Below are 15249 nucleotides of genomic sequence, written 5' to 3'. Positions count from 1 at the left end.
GAGATTAGAGGAGCTTGGGTTGTTTAGTCTGACAAAGCGAAGGCTGAGGGGGGATATGATTGCTATCTTTAAATATATCAGAGGGGCTAATACAAGGGAGGGAGAGGAATTATTCCAGCTTAGTACTAATGTGGACACGAGAACGAATGGATACAAACTGGCCGGGGGGAAGTTTAGGCTTGAAATTAGACGAAGGTTTCTGACCGTCAGAGGGGTGAAATATTGGAACGGCCTTCCGAGGGAAACGGTGGGGGCGACGGACCTGTCTGGTTTTAAGATTAAGTTGGATAAGTTTATGGAGGGAATGGTTTAATGATAAAACATAGTAGCCAAGGAAAACCAAGCAATGGTACATGAATAGCATAATGGCCAACAAGGGTCAGGCTAGAGACTCTTGCCTATATGCTCGGGGTATTACTGATCGCCATATTTGGGGTCGGGAAGGAATTTTCCTCCAGGGTAGATTGGCTGAGCCTCTGGAGGTTTTTCGCCTTCCTCCGCAGCATGGGGCAGGGATCACTAGCAGGAGGGTCTCAGCCGATTGAAGTCACTAAAACACAGGATTGGGGACTTCAACGGTAGAGTCCAGGAAAGGGTCTTGCGGCCTGCAGCATGCAGGGGGTCAGACCAGATGATCATATTGGTCCCTTCTGACCTTAAAGTCTATGAGTCTATGAGTCTATGAGTTCTCCCACTGGTTTTTGAGTATTTTGATTCCTGATGTCAGATTTGTGTCCATTAATTCTTTTGCGTAGAGACTGTCCGGTTTGGCCAATGTACATGGCAGAGGGGCATTGCTGGCACATGATGGCATATATCACATTGGTAGATGTGCAGGTGAACGAGCCCCTGATGGTATGGCTGATGTGATTAGGTCCTATGATGATGTCACTTGAATAGATATGTGGACAGAGTTGGCATCGGGGTTTGTTACAAGGATAGGTTCCTGGGTTAGTGGTTTTGTTCAGTGATGTGTGGTTGCTGGTGAGTATTTGCTTTAGGTTGGGGGGTTGTCTGTAAGCGAGGACAGGTCTGTCTCCCAAGATCTGTGAGAGTAAAGGATCATCTTTCAGGATAGGTTGTAGATCTCTGATGATGCGCTGGAGAGGTTTTAGTTGGGGGCTGAAGGTGACAGCTAGTGGTGTTCTGTTATTTTCTTTGTTGGGCCTGTCTTGTAGGAGGTGACTTCTGGGTACTTGTCTGGCTCTGTCAATCTGTTTTTTCACTTCAGCAGGTGGGTATTGTAGTTTTAAGAATGCTTGATAGAGATCTTGTAGGTGCTTGTCTCTATCCGAGGGATTGGAGCAAATGCGGTTATATCTTAGAGCTTGGCTGTAGACAATGGATCGTGTGGTGTGTCCTGGATGGAAGCTGGAGGCATGTAGGTAAGTGTAGCGGTCAGTAGGTTTCCGGTATAGGGTGGTATTGATGTGACCATCGCTTATTAGCACAGTAGTGTCCAGGAAATGGACCGCTTGTGTGGATTGATCTAGGCTGAGGTTGATGGTGGGATGGAAATTATTGAAATCATGGTGAAATTCCTCAAGGGCTTCTTTTCCATGGGTCCAGATGATGAAGATGTCATCAATGTAGCGCAAGTAGAGTAGGGGCGTTAGGGGACGAGAGCTAAGGAAGCGTTGTTCTAAGTCAGCCATAAAAATGTTGGCATATTGTGGGGCCATGCGGGTACCCATAGCAGTGCCGCTGACTTGAAGGTATATATTGTCCCCAAATGTGAAATAGTTGTGGGTGAGGACAAAATCACAAAGTTCAGCCACCGGGTTAGCTGTGACATTATCAGGGATACTGTTCCTGATAGCTTGTAGTCCATCTTTGTGTGGAATATTGGTGTAGAGGGCTTCTACGTCCATAGTGGCCAGGATGGTGTTTTCTGGAAGATCACCGATGGATTGTAGTTTCCTCAGGAAGTCAGTGGTGTCTCGAAGATAGCTGGGAGTGCTGGTAGCGTAGGGTCTGAGGACAGAGTCTACATAACCAGACAAGCCTGATGTTAGGGTGCCAATGCCTGAGATGATGGGGCGTCCAGGATATCCAGGTTTATGGATCTTGGGTAGCAAATAGAATACCCCTGGTCGGGGTTCTAGGCATGTGTCTGTACGGATTTGTTCCTGTGCTTTGTCAGGGAGTTTTTTTAGCAGATGGTGTAGTTTCTTTAGGTAATCCTCAGTGGGATCAGAGGATAATGGCCTGTAGAATGTGGTGTTAGAGAGCTGTCTAGCAGCCTCCTGGTCATATTCCAATTTATTCATGATGACGACAGCACCTCCTTTGTCAGCCTTTTTGATTATGATGTCAGGGTTGTTTCTGAGGCTGTAGATGGCATTGTGTTCAGCATGGCTGAGGTTATGTGGCAAGTGATGTTGCTTTTCCACAATTTCAGTCTTTGCACGTCGACGGAAGCAATCTATGTAGAAATCCAGTCTGTTGTTTCAACCGTCCGGAGGAGTCCATGCAGAATCCTTTTTTTTGTAGTGCTGGTAGGGAGGATTCTGTGGGTTAGTATGCTGTTCAGAGGTATGTTGGAAATATTCTTTGAATATTCCATTCTATATGCATCCGAAGAAGTGGGCTGTAGTCCACGAAAGCTTATGCTCTAATAAATTTGTTAGTCTCTAAGGTGCCACAAGTACTCCTGTTCTTCTTTTTGCGGATACAGACTAACACGGCTGTTACTCTGAAACCTTTAAGCATGTGAGAGTCCCATTGACTTCAATGGAATTGTTCATGTGTTTTAAACCTGTGAAAGAGTGTTTGCAGGCTCAGGGTCTATCTGCTCTTGATTGACATGAGATCATTTTAGAAAATGTCTTAAAACATTTTTGACAAAGTACTCTTCAACTTGTTTTCCTCTTGGAAAGGTAAGTATTTCCTGGCCAAATGTACAATAACGCCCATATTTACAGGAAAGGAATCCAAACCCTTTAGCTAATATGAGGGAAAACCTGCACTCCAAATACTGTAATCATTTTTTAAGGCAGTACAGATTTTTCTTTAACTCGCTTGACACTGAGCTATTTTCCATTAACATTAATGGGTTTGAAATTGTTGGTCTTTGATCTATTTTGTAGAAGTGCGTCATGACGATCAGCCTTTTAAATTAGTGATGCACAGTAATCATAAAATGGTTGATAAGATGTGACATTTTAATCATGCTTTACAGATCCTGCTAAAAACAGTCAGGAGTCGTCAGCATTTTTCATCTTGCATACCTTTAAGTTGTATGTCTTATTTCTAACCGTGATTGCTATAATTATTATTGTTGTTATTTGTATTGTGTTGGAAGAAATAACGTTATGCCTGGTGAACAAAAGACACTTTTCACTTAAGATGACTAGAATACAGTAGCTTTAACATCTGTCGACTATAAAAACAAAGTGGCTGTATTAACGGCTATTGTGTGTAAATTCTGATGCAGAGGATTCTGTGTTTCTGGATGACGAGAAGGAAAGGGAAGAGTATGTCCTGAATGACCTTGGTGTTGTTTTCCATGGAGACATCAACAATATAAAATCCAGAAGCTGGAATTATGGTCAGGTGAGCCCTTTAGAATTTCTCTGGCTGGCCCCAGTAGTACTCTGCAAGTTAGTTTAATTGATACCAGATTGTAGGCTCTCGAGTGCATTATCACTCCCTTTCTGGGAAACACAGTGGGCATCATTTTAATATTGCATGAAGTGGGTATCTACCTAATCCAGACAAGTAATTCCATAATATCTAATATTTAAAGGACTAGTTTTAGGGGCATATTTCAGATATTGAGAGGTTGTCCATTGAGAATTAAAGGAATCAGCTGACATTTCTGAAATGCACCAATATTTCTTCTGCTGCATTTTTGCCTCTCCAGGATCAAGCCAGTTGGCTCAAGACAAAAGGGGGACAGTAATTTAAGCATTTTTTTTTTAATTAAATAGCCCTCAAATGTTGTCTAATACAACTCCAGGCATAGTTTGTACCTTTTTCTCTTCTTCTCTTTAGTTCTAGCAGCTCAGTGGAAATGCCTTCTCTTCTCACACGTTATCATGACACTGGCTGTGAGGGTTCTTAACACTTTTTCCAATATAAGATTTGTTGATTTTTTTAAAAAATAGTTCTGGATTATGGAACTTTCCTAACATAAACACTGATTTCCCTGTGAGAAGTTGCATGGGTTGATTTTCCTTCTCTTCCCCTGACTTCTCTCAAACACTTGGCTCTTTGTACATGGACATGTTGGTTGTTCCATGTACCTGTGTCATAAATTAATGGAGATAGCCCATCTCCTAGAACTGGAAGGGACCCTGAAAGGTCATTGAGTCCAGCCCCCTGCCTTCACTAGCAGGACCAAGTACTGATTTTGCCCCAGATCCCCAAGTGGCCCCCTCAAGGATTGAACTCTCAACCCTGGGTTTAGCAGGCCAATGCTCAAACCACTGAGCTATCCCTCATGTGCTTTCATTTTTTCATTGAAACCTGGAGGCCCCAACTTTTTCCACTGCTGTGCACCATTTGCTGTCCTTTTCCTTTAGTGAAACACAGGTGGAACTTGGGTGAAAGTGATATCGAACATTGAAGTCCTACAGGCATAATAAGCTACTGAAGGCAATGGAAAATCAGGCCTGAAAACTGTATTGATGGGCTCCTAATTTTCAACCAAATGAAGTGTACAACGTTTCTTAACTTCCACAATTGCCTCTCATTTGGGTATTGCCCAATATTCAGTCACTTTGAAAATGTTGTTTTCTAAATTTGTGGTTTAATTGAGGAATCATGGATGTTAGGAATGAAGAATATGGGTGGGAGTGAATTAAAGTGCAGGCAGGCACCGTGAATGGATAGGGCCATGGGGAGTGGGTGTGTGTGGGGAGGAAATGAGGCCATATTTGCAGTATTGGTGGTCTGGTTTGTATATAGAGAATAGTGATATATTATATCCTACAAGCATGTTTCAAACACTGCTCATTTGGATGTTTTGCTCAAACTGAAAGTTTTAAAATGGGAGGTGAAGTTCCAAAACAGGACCATGAGGTGCTGGGGAGATTGTGGCTGCCATTTTAGAAATGGCCAGCACCATTCTGGAAAGTAAGAGAGTGGGTGGGGGCAGGAAAAGTGGACCCAGGAAGAATAATAGAGGGAATCCGACACTGGGAATAAAAGAGTATGGGGAAACAATTGAACCCTTCATCATGATGGTGATTTTCCCCTTGTATTGAGTAAATTGCTAGTCACTCAGAAAAGCCCAACCCAAAGGGAATACAGGGAAAATCAAGGGTTGGAAGAGATCTGGGCAGAAAGGGTGGTCTGCCCAGAAAACTAGGGATCTCAGATTCAAAGTGATTTTCATGCTTTTTGCAATAAAATTATGATCAGGTCCTCAAATTTGTCTACATACAAAGTTGCACCAGCTTAATTTAAGGCATGATTTTTAAAAAACAATATGGATTTAGTTAAACTGGCACAACAGGCCCACAGACACTCTTATTTTGGTTTAACCAGCTTTTATTTCAGTTTAGCATATGTCAATTAGAAACAGGTTTAACTTAAACTGAAATAAGAGGGTCCGCACAGGGGTTTGCCCCAGTTTAACTAAACCAGTGCAAGTCTGTGTGGAGACAAGATCTCTGTGTCTGTCTATTCCTCCCCAGCTTTGTTTTCCATGTAGCTCTGCCAAAACACCTCAGTCTTGAATCCAGCTTTTAATTATTTTTGTCCTTGGCTGTCTCGAGCAGAGAGTGACTGCTTTATGCTGCATGGGCTAAATTCAGCAGTATTCTCTGGATACTTGGCACTGCTATGGCAATGCAAAAGCAGCCATTCACTTCCTAAATTTTGGAGATCTTCAGATTTTGTGTTTTGCTTCAGGTCCATCTTTTGCTAGACAGCCGTTGAAAGCAAGCGCTGAAGACATGACATTGAGTTTGATGCAGTTTTTGCAAAATAACTGGCATGGAAGGTGGAGAAGTATAGGTCTCTAGCCTGGTTTATGTCTGCTTTGTGCTGTTGTGAAGTCACCAGGGTATACTGATGGCCATTTATCCCTTCTCTTGTCCTTTTAACCCAGTTATTTCACAAACACTTACTATTGTTTGCAGTATTGTAGCCACATTGGTCCCAGGATAATATACAAGGTGGGTGAGGTAACAGCTTTTATTGGACCAATAGAAGTTGGTCCAATAAAAGATATTACTTCACCCACCTTGTCTCTCTAAACACATACTATGTCAATTCATAGATTTTTAAGGCCAGGGGGGGCCTTAACACCACCAGGATGATGGCAATTCCTCTCTCTCTCTCTCTCTCTCTGCCAGTGAGATTGAGATCTTCAGGCAGCAATAATTAAATGAGTACCTAATAAACTGTAGATGGCAAGGGTTTAACGCAGAATATACTTTACTGCATCAGGTCTTTGAGACCAGTGACGACTAGATGCAAAGAAAACAAATTTTTGACTTTGGTGAAAGTGACATGTCCTTAGTTCAAGCCAAGAGCCGAGTGAATTGTACCAGACAGGGCTGGTGCCAGCAGATGTGAGCCAGAGGATTTACATCCTCTGTTGTGAGGATGCTGTTTAGAAAGGGGTATCTTTACAGAGCTATCCTTGGTCCAGGATTATTTCCAATACATACCAATAAGATTACCCAACTGATCTCCAGTGCGAACACTCAGTGGATAATATGACTCTGGCATTAGCTCCTTGGTGGGGAAATGCTGACCTCCACTGAATTCAGTTTCGCACTCTAAGATCAGGGCCGGCTCCAGGCACCAGCTGAGCAAGCAGGGGCTTGGGGCGGCCAAGGGGAAGGGGCGGCACATGGGGCTCTTCGGCGGCAATTCGGCGGCGGGTCCCTGTCCCTCTCGGAGGGAAGGACCTGCCGCTGAATTGCCCCCGAAGAAGAAAGAGGCACGGTGGAGCTGCCGCCGATCATGATCGCGGCTTTTTTTTTTTTTTTTTCCCCGCCGCTTGGGGAGGCAAAAACCCTGGAGCCGGCCCTGTCTAAGATGATAACTGATTATTTAATAATGAGTTTCTGTTAAATGCCAAAGAAACCAAATTAGTGCAATTGTGGTTAGTAGAGCCAAGGAGTTGAATGATCATAAATGTACACTGACTTTCTTGGTTGATACTGCATTAGAGAGTGCAACAATATATCAGTACCTTAGATAGGTGCTGACATAATCAATTCAGTTTTTCTATTTTGGATCAATTAGAAAACAAAACCTTTATAGCATATTCATGTCTTTAAGAAATGGATGCATATTGTATATAGCGCCTTTCCATTGCTCGTATGGAATTAAATGAGTGAGGAAGAGCTTTGTAGTTCATAACTTTTGATGTATGTCACAGCCTGCAATAGAAATCTAACTTTGTTATATGCATTTTCAGTGAATACAGAAGCTGATCATTTTATTAATGCGCATTTCTCTGTCCCCTATCCTCTTCCAGGGGACAGCAGTATTTTCTGCCGCTATCCAATTTCTCCTAAGCAAATGGAACTACACCAAAGGGCAAGTTGTTTGATGATGGATTCTGGTCTATGTAGGCACCTCTCCCCCATTCATTCCTGTGCTTGTTATTACTGGATTTCAGAAGTTGGAGTCTTTAGACGATGTTTTTAAAGAAGACCGCTTTAGGTCACTTGTCATTTTCTTAGTCCAACTGCATAGGCCAGAACTAATCAATATAATGTATCTGATAGCTAGTTAATTTTAAACACAGGTATTATTACTTTTTAAAGTATGGAGACTTTGCCCTAACTTTAGTAAAGCATTCATCGTTCAGCTTTGGGCACTGCAGTGGCTATGTCAGAAAGGTCCTCGTAATCAACAGGTGTAGGAATTGTGAAGGACACGGAGTTCTCTTTGAATAGATCAGCATTCTTCTTGTTGTTGTTAGAATTTCCTATTATATTCTTGATAGCCACTTAAAATGTTATGTAATGTAAAAATTACTTTGTTGCCATAACCTTTAAATGTCTAGATCAGAACTGACTTGAAAGCAAGACTACATTTTCTCACGATGGAACACTTCTTGCTCAACGTGGATTATTAGTAAACAAAAAAACCAACAACCTGTATATCTAAACACTGAACTAAAACATGACCTTGATCAATTTATTGTAGGGGCAAAGAATATTAGCTTCCTATTTGCTTTCCAGAAGAACAACTGAAGCAGCCTCGTTTCTTTTTTCTTTTTTTCTCTTTCCTTTTATTTAGTTTGAAGAGGGCATTCTGGACGCTTGCCTACACTTGATGGATAGAGCAAAACTAGATCTCTCTGGGCGGGGGAACCCAGTCAAAATCAGTCGCATTGGATCTGCAGTGGTATGCAATAAAGATAAAGCCCCGGAATGTATTGGAAATGACATGTTTTTATTTATTTAATTTTTTATTTCTATTTTGAAAGCTGATCATGAATGGCCACTTTGAATAGGTGGAATCTCACTTTCCTATCCCAGGGCACTGCCCTAAGGTCAGATCTGACTTATTCTTATTGCTCATGCTGAGTTCTAGAGACCGCCATGATTGATGTCTCACTCCAGGAGGGATGATATCTTAGTGTCTGCCCATCATCTGTGTCTGACACTAGGACCACACTGATAGAAGTGCCACTTTCAGACATTGCACTTCTTGATGTGATGGCACTCCACCTGGCACCATGCCAGTATTTAACAGGTCAAATAATGGATAACGTCCATCTTCCCGGAGCAGGGAAGACAACATGCTGATTAGACTGGGAGTCAGGAGGCCTGGATGTTCATTCCGACTGTGACCTGGCTTTGGTGTTTGGCCTCTGGAAAGCCACTTCACTGTGCCTCAGTTTCTTCATTTGTAAAATGGGGATGATGATAATTATTTGTTGTAATTAGATTGATCAGGGCTGCCAGCAGTGCGAGGCACCCCAAAGGGTGAGAATCGTGACCCTGGATCTCCTTCACCATCCAAGTCTGTAGGTGGAGGAGCACACATGCCACCCTGATACAGGATGCAATAGCCCCTGTTAAGGCATGTGTGCCCAGTACTTCTCAGGATTCCTGCTTGTGCAGGTTGACTCTGCAGTGTCCCTCTTTCCCCTTTCCACCCCCAGCCATTCTCCCTAGGGCTGCATCTTAACAGCCACAGTGTAGCCTTTTAGTGACTGGTTATAGCACAGATTAAAGATCAAAATACTGCACTGTCCTTGAAATGTGCCTCGTACAGTATGTCTCCCATGACAGCTAACTGGATGCAACCCCTCACCCTTTGGTTTTGTCACTGAATACTTACCTTGTTCCATCCCAGGGTTCACAGGATTTTCTAATTAGAAAACAGTAGTTAATCCAACCAAAAGCTTTTAAATGAAAATTGTGATTTATTTGGCAAGAGTGTAGTTGCTGTGCATTAACATAATTAAATGGTATATAGCGAATGAGGTTTTTCACACAGCCTCAACTGATTTGGTTCAGATTGCTACTAACTAGGAAATGTATTGCTTATTAATGACTATCAATTCAGTCACTAGTCAGCAAAATTCCACATATAGTCTTACCAGGAGAAAACTTACACAGCAAAATCTTTCTTGTTTTCGTGTGTGCTAGATGCATGCTATTAGATTCAGCTCTAAAAATAACAGTGGACCTGTTTCTTCTCTCACACCAATATAAGTCAGGAATAATTGTACTGCAGTCACTGGATTTACACTGGGGTATAAGTGAGAGGAGAATCAACCCCAATATTTCTCAGTAGGATTCAGAGTCACTTATTAGTCTATATTCACTTTCCAATGAGCATGCTTATTAATAGTAAACCATTGAAAACTGCCAATATATATATGTTGCATTTTGACTTGACTTCACCATTTCCGCCCCCTTTCTGGCAAAGAATCATGTGTCCTCGACTTGATTACTCCTCCTTTCCCCCGTTGGAGGATGGTACATCCCCAGGTCCCACTTCAAGTGTGACACTTCCATGGAGTGTTAAACTACCAGTAGAAAATACACTTCATATAAATGAATAGTCCATGACAAACAAATGACAGCTTAGGATGTCTGTGTCAAAACAGTTCCACCCAGTTAATCATTTGGTGACATGATTGAAACTTTCAGTCATTTGGTCCAGTGACCATTGGACTTGAGCATTTGTCCACCTGTGGGATTTTTCAAAAGAGCCTTAACAGATTAGGTACCTAACTCCCATTGATTTCAGTGACACCTAAATGTGAAAAACTGACCCCAAGTGACTAAAAGATCTAGGTATTTGGCCAAATGGTTAAAGTAGAGAACTAGAAACCAGGAATTTTGAGTCTTAATCCCAGCTCAGACACTGATTTAGTGTGTTACCTTAGGCAAATCAAAAAAAAAAAAGCACCTCATCTGAAGAAACAACATAATGTGGGAGAGGGTTACAACATTTCTAACACACAGTATACCTCCCTCCCTAAAAAAGTATTTGTGCAAAGGTTGTATAGAAGAGACCGTATAACTTTTTTTTTTACATTTTTATATCATTTTATATCTTTTAAATTATTTTATCCATTGCCCTATGCCATAATGTACTCATAGCAGGCCACTACCAAAATCCAGTGCTCTCCTTCTTTGTAAACAATGGGAAATGTTTTGGAAACAACTTACATGATATTCCTAAATTATAAGGGAAAGAGGCCATTTTGATCATCTAGACTGACTTGCATAACACTGGCTGGAGGACTTCCCTGAATTAATTCCTGTTTGAACTAGAGCATATCTTTTAGAAAACCGTCCAATTCTTGATGTAAAAATTTTCAGTGATGGAGAATCCACCATAGTCCTTGGTAAGTTGTTCCAATGGTTAATTACCCTCACTGCTAAAAAATGTGAAACTTATTTCCGGTCTGAATTTGTCTAGCTGCAACTTCCAACTATTGGAGCTAGTTCTACCCTTGTCAAATTTTAGACATACTTAACATATAGGGAGATTTACAAAATTTCTTTTTTCGTTAGATCAATGCTAAAGATGATGAGGGCGTGGTTGCTGGCAGTTGGGACAATATTTATGCTTATGGAGTGGCACCGTCAGCCTGGACTGGAAGTGTAGACATTCTACTGGAATATCATAGCTCTGGTATGCCAGTGCGGTACGGTCAGTGCTGGGTCTTTGCTGGAGTCTTCAATACATGTAAGTATTTTAAAAAGTGGTACTTTTATCTAGTGCAGATAGTTTTTAGATCTAAGATATTTGTTGGCTCTCCAATGTTCAAGAATAAATAGTAGGAGTTATTGCCATTACATGGCTAAAACAGCCGTGCTTTGAACATGATTGTATGTTTTCAACTTTTTTTTCTCTTCTACAAGAATCTTCTAGCTATCTAAAGTCTGTCTTTTGCATCTAAAATGGCTGGTAAAATATGTGTTTAGTGATGTGTGGGCAATGGGTGCATGATGGGGATTGGGACAGGTGGAGACTTTGTAAATGGAATAGTTATTGTTTTCCTCTGGAAATCTGAGATGGAAATCATGAATGAGTGATCTCGATCTAAACCCACTGTGGGCAACTGACCACATCACAAAACCATTGCACTGTACGGCACAACTGACAGTCTCTCTTTGCTCAAGAAAACCTAATGACTGGAATAGCAAGGATTCTTCTTGGCAAGACCAAGGTGCATTGGCACAGCACCTGTAATATTCTGTGTAACTGACACTATCAACACTTCTTTGGAGTTTGTGAGCCAGCCCTGTGGAGGAAAATACTGGCTTGGTTTATCATGTATCTGGTGCACCAAGAGGTTAAACTAAACGATCAGATCAGAATTTCAGTGTTGCATCAAAAGCAGAAAGGTTCTAGGTTTCATAGCCCAGTGAGGGAAAGCAATGCTTATCTGGTCATAACTATCACTGTCAAGTGAAACTGTAGGAGCATCATACCAAATAATCACTCAATACCGGTGTCAAACTATTAGCCTCTAGAGGCCAAGAAAAACTTATGCACTGTGAGACATGTGAATACTCTGCCCATGCCAACATCTTGGAGTACAGAGTGTTTTCTGTAACTGGGTCCAGGAAGATTATGCCAGTGTACAGAGATCCTCTATAGGCTCAAAGCCAGCATAGCCGCTCTTATATCAATGTCCCTGCTACCAGTATAAGGGGCTTGGCTGGAGTATAAAGGATATGGCTTGGGTTTCTCTAAACCCCACTGATCCCCAAGTTCTCTGTTGGCCCACTAAGATGACTGCCAGCCTGGTGACAGAGTGGCACACAGTCATCCCAGGATCAGTGGATGACCATAAAGGACATCTTTGCAACCCCTCATTCTGAGCTGCAGCCATAAACTCATTGGCCAAAACCAAGGGTCTGGGACTCCATTTTTAAGTTGTTAAGAAGAAATTAGAAAAACAAAATAACCCAATGAAACCCTCTCACTTTCTCTTTGATGTTGTATCCATGACCTATACAGGCACATCAGTTTTGTTTTCAGTATGTTCTTATGTCCGTGATGTTACCCATATTGGCAGACCTGGAAGTTGCATGATTAATGCACTGAGCAATTAGGTTAAGATTATGCCTCATTATCTGTTTCTGTTCCATACCTTTCTGGATCTAATAAGATAAGGGAGAACATATGCCAGACCCTTCCCTGGTGTAAATCACTGTAGTTCTATTGACTTTGGGAGCGATGCCAATTTACATCAACTAGGACTTGGCCCTCCCCAAAGTGTCTGCTGCTGAACAATCTAGGAATATGTGGATTTCTGGAGTGGGTTGATTCCTGGTTGGGAGCAAAAGTAAAGCCAATATACTATGATCATAGTCAATTCTCCATGGAATTTCAATTACCAGCTGTTTTCAAGTATTGATAAACCTAAACAAAGATAGTAAAAGCAACAGCAAATCTTCAGAGACCATGCCACTCTGAGAGCTCCAGCTGATCGCTGGAGGAAGACCTGAAAGGTTTTTGAAAATATTTGTTCCCTTTGATTTTTGCAGTAGAAATTCGGGTCTTGCCTAGCATGGAAGATTGTATGGCCTTGTCAACAGTCAGCTGTTTCTTAACATTTCTCACCATATCACTGCCCCAGTACAGCTCCAAAAGTAGTAGCCAAGAATGTGTGGTATAGCCCTGCTCATAGCATGAATAGCCAGTGGAGAATTAAGCCTCTTAAATTGTGAGGGCTGCCAATCTTCCACCTTTGACAAGTACTAAATTCGTTATTCCTGCCCACTGACTCCCCAAACAAAAGTAAAAATTATGTCTTATAAAGTGCATCAGCCAGAGAGCTAGATCTGAAACCATGAAGTTCTATTGTTGTGGAATGGTTACGAAAGAGAGAGACATCCAAAACCTTCATTTCTGAATATTGAGAAGTGTGTGTGTATCTTTAATTTAGATATACATCTCCATGTGAAACACACACACTATAACAAATACCATACTTATATCAGGACTAGCAGGGCTCCAGTACAACCTTATCTTCTACATGCTACAAGTGTTGTGATCATGCCACTGCTGGTAGGTACCACCAGCCATTTGAAATTTCTATAGCCATTGGCTGATGCATTTTCCCCAGGACACCCTGCCACCTCAATCCTGCGCTACACCTAAAACCTCCTCCATTGCAGACATCCCATTATACACAGCGGGCCAAATTTTGCCCTCTGAAGCACAGGTGCACAGCTCCTATTGGGACTGATTCATTTCTGCATTCCTCTAGCTATACCCTATTTATAAAACTGAAGTAATGCAATGTAGATTCAGGGCCACCTGTATTGCGCATCTTAGGACAGAATCTGGCAAGGTAGGCCTACTAACGTAACAAGTTCAGTTAGAGATCTCGCATGCATTGTTGTTACGAAGCCAGATGACAAACAAAAAAAAAAAGGATGACTAGCAAGTTAAAACGCTAGGCAGTGGCATATCTAGCATATGGCTGCTTACATGAAAAGGAGCCACTGCAAAGGAGCGTCAAGAAGACGACAGTGAATATGGGGAAGGCTAATTCAGCTAAAATGATTGCTTTGAGTTTTGAGTTATTTGAAGCTTGTAACATTTTATGACTGCAATTGCAACCAATCCAGTTTTTCAAGGTTACCTTACTGATTCAAAACAATCATCTGGTTTAAAATGCTAAAACATTCTGGAGAAAAGTAAGTAAGTAAGTCTTTGATCTTAAAATAGTCAGATTAATTATTTTCAATGAGCCCTGATGGCACTCATGTGCTGGAAGTCTGGGAGGGCATTTGAAAGAAATGTAATCCATAGGTACTGTGACAGACTCAGGCCAGAAGGATATAAGAGCGTAGTGGAAGGCAGGTATATCAGCCTCAGAATGAGCAGGTCCCTGTTCCCTGGATAGCCAGACAAGGGCTACTCCAGGCCAATCAAGACACCTGACGCCAATTTAGCCAGTTAAGGTCGTTAGGCTAATGCCGGCACCTGAGCTCAATTAACTGACAGAGGGTCAGGTAAGACTGTTAGGCTAATGGAGACAGCTGGAATCAATTAAGGTCCCATTTATACTGCTTTAAAAGCTCTCCTTTCCAGTCCTCTTGAGAGGAGCCCAGGTGAGAGAAGCTGGAGGAGAGGAAGCATTACTGTACCCTGAGGTAAGGGTGATGTTTGGAAAAGGGGAGTATGGGGAAGTGGCCCAGGGAATCAAAGCAGCGTCAGTGGAGGAGGGAAGCCGCTAACAGCTGCTATCGTTAGGATCCCTGGGTCGGAACCTGGAGTAGAGGGTGAGCCCAGGTTCCCCCCTTTCTTCCCTCCCGCATGATCCACAGAGATCCCTTTGAAAGGGGAAACGGACTTGGATCCAGGCAGGAGAACAAACTGTGCCTAAGGAGCTCTAAAGAGCAACAGAGACCGTGGGTATTCCACCTTTCCACCTTCCATACAGGCCTGTGATGGAAGTAGCTCAATAATCTGTAACCTTTGCCGCCTTACTGGGAAAGGGAGGTCATATTGAGGGCCTCAGTGAGCTTCTGAGGCCACTATATCCGCCAAGAAGCACGGGACCCACCAATACAGGCTTGGAGCTTTGCCACAGTACGTATGAGATGAATGTATGAGATGCATCCAGGTAATCTGTCATCAAACAATTTAAAACAAATGTGCGCTGTTGCTCTTTATTGACATTAGCCAAAATAGTACCATATAGGGCTGACCAAACTTTTCCATTGATATTGTTTTGTGACAGTAAATTGGGTTTTCAAGCCTCTCTCCTCCCCAAAACAGTATCTGCCTTCTGTGGAAACGTTTGGCTTTTCATCCAAAAAATGAAGAACACAAATGCTTCTCTGA

The 15249-nt window shown here is 42.1% G+C and overlaps 1 protein-coding gene across 2 annotated transcripts in view; it reads left to right on the top strand.

Moving 5' to 3' along the window:
• F13A1 (coagulation factor XIII A chain) overlaps nucleotides 1-15249 on the top strand; it is a 129215-nt gene that overhangs the window by 79004 nt on the left and 34962 nt on the right. For both annotated transcript variants that reach the window (XM_034762261.1, XM_034762262.1), the window contains exons 5-7: nucleotides 3437-3555; nucleotides 8212-8319; nucleotides 10953-11127. In XM_034762261.1, the coding sequence (XP_034618152.1) occupies nucleotides 3437-3555; nucleotides 8212-8319; nucleotides 10953-11127 (402 nt within the window). The remainder of the gene's footprint in view (nucleotides 1-3436; nucleotides 3556-8211; nucleotides 8320-10952; nucleotides 11128-15249) is intronic.

Source organism: Trachemys scripta, chromosome 2, assembly GCF_013100865.1.
Source record: "Trachemys scripta elegans isolate TJP31775 chromosome 2, CAS_Tse_1.0, whole genome shotgun sequence".
NCBI lineage: Eukaryota > Metazoa > Chordata > Testudines > Emydidae > Trachemys > Trachemys scripta.
Note: the sequence above shows the minus strand (reverse complement) of the source record. Positions and strands in the feature narration are given on the sequence as shown.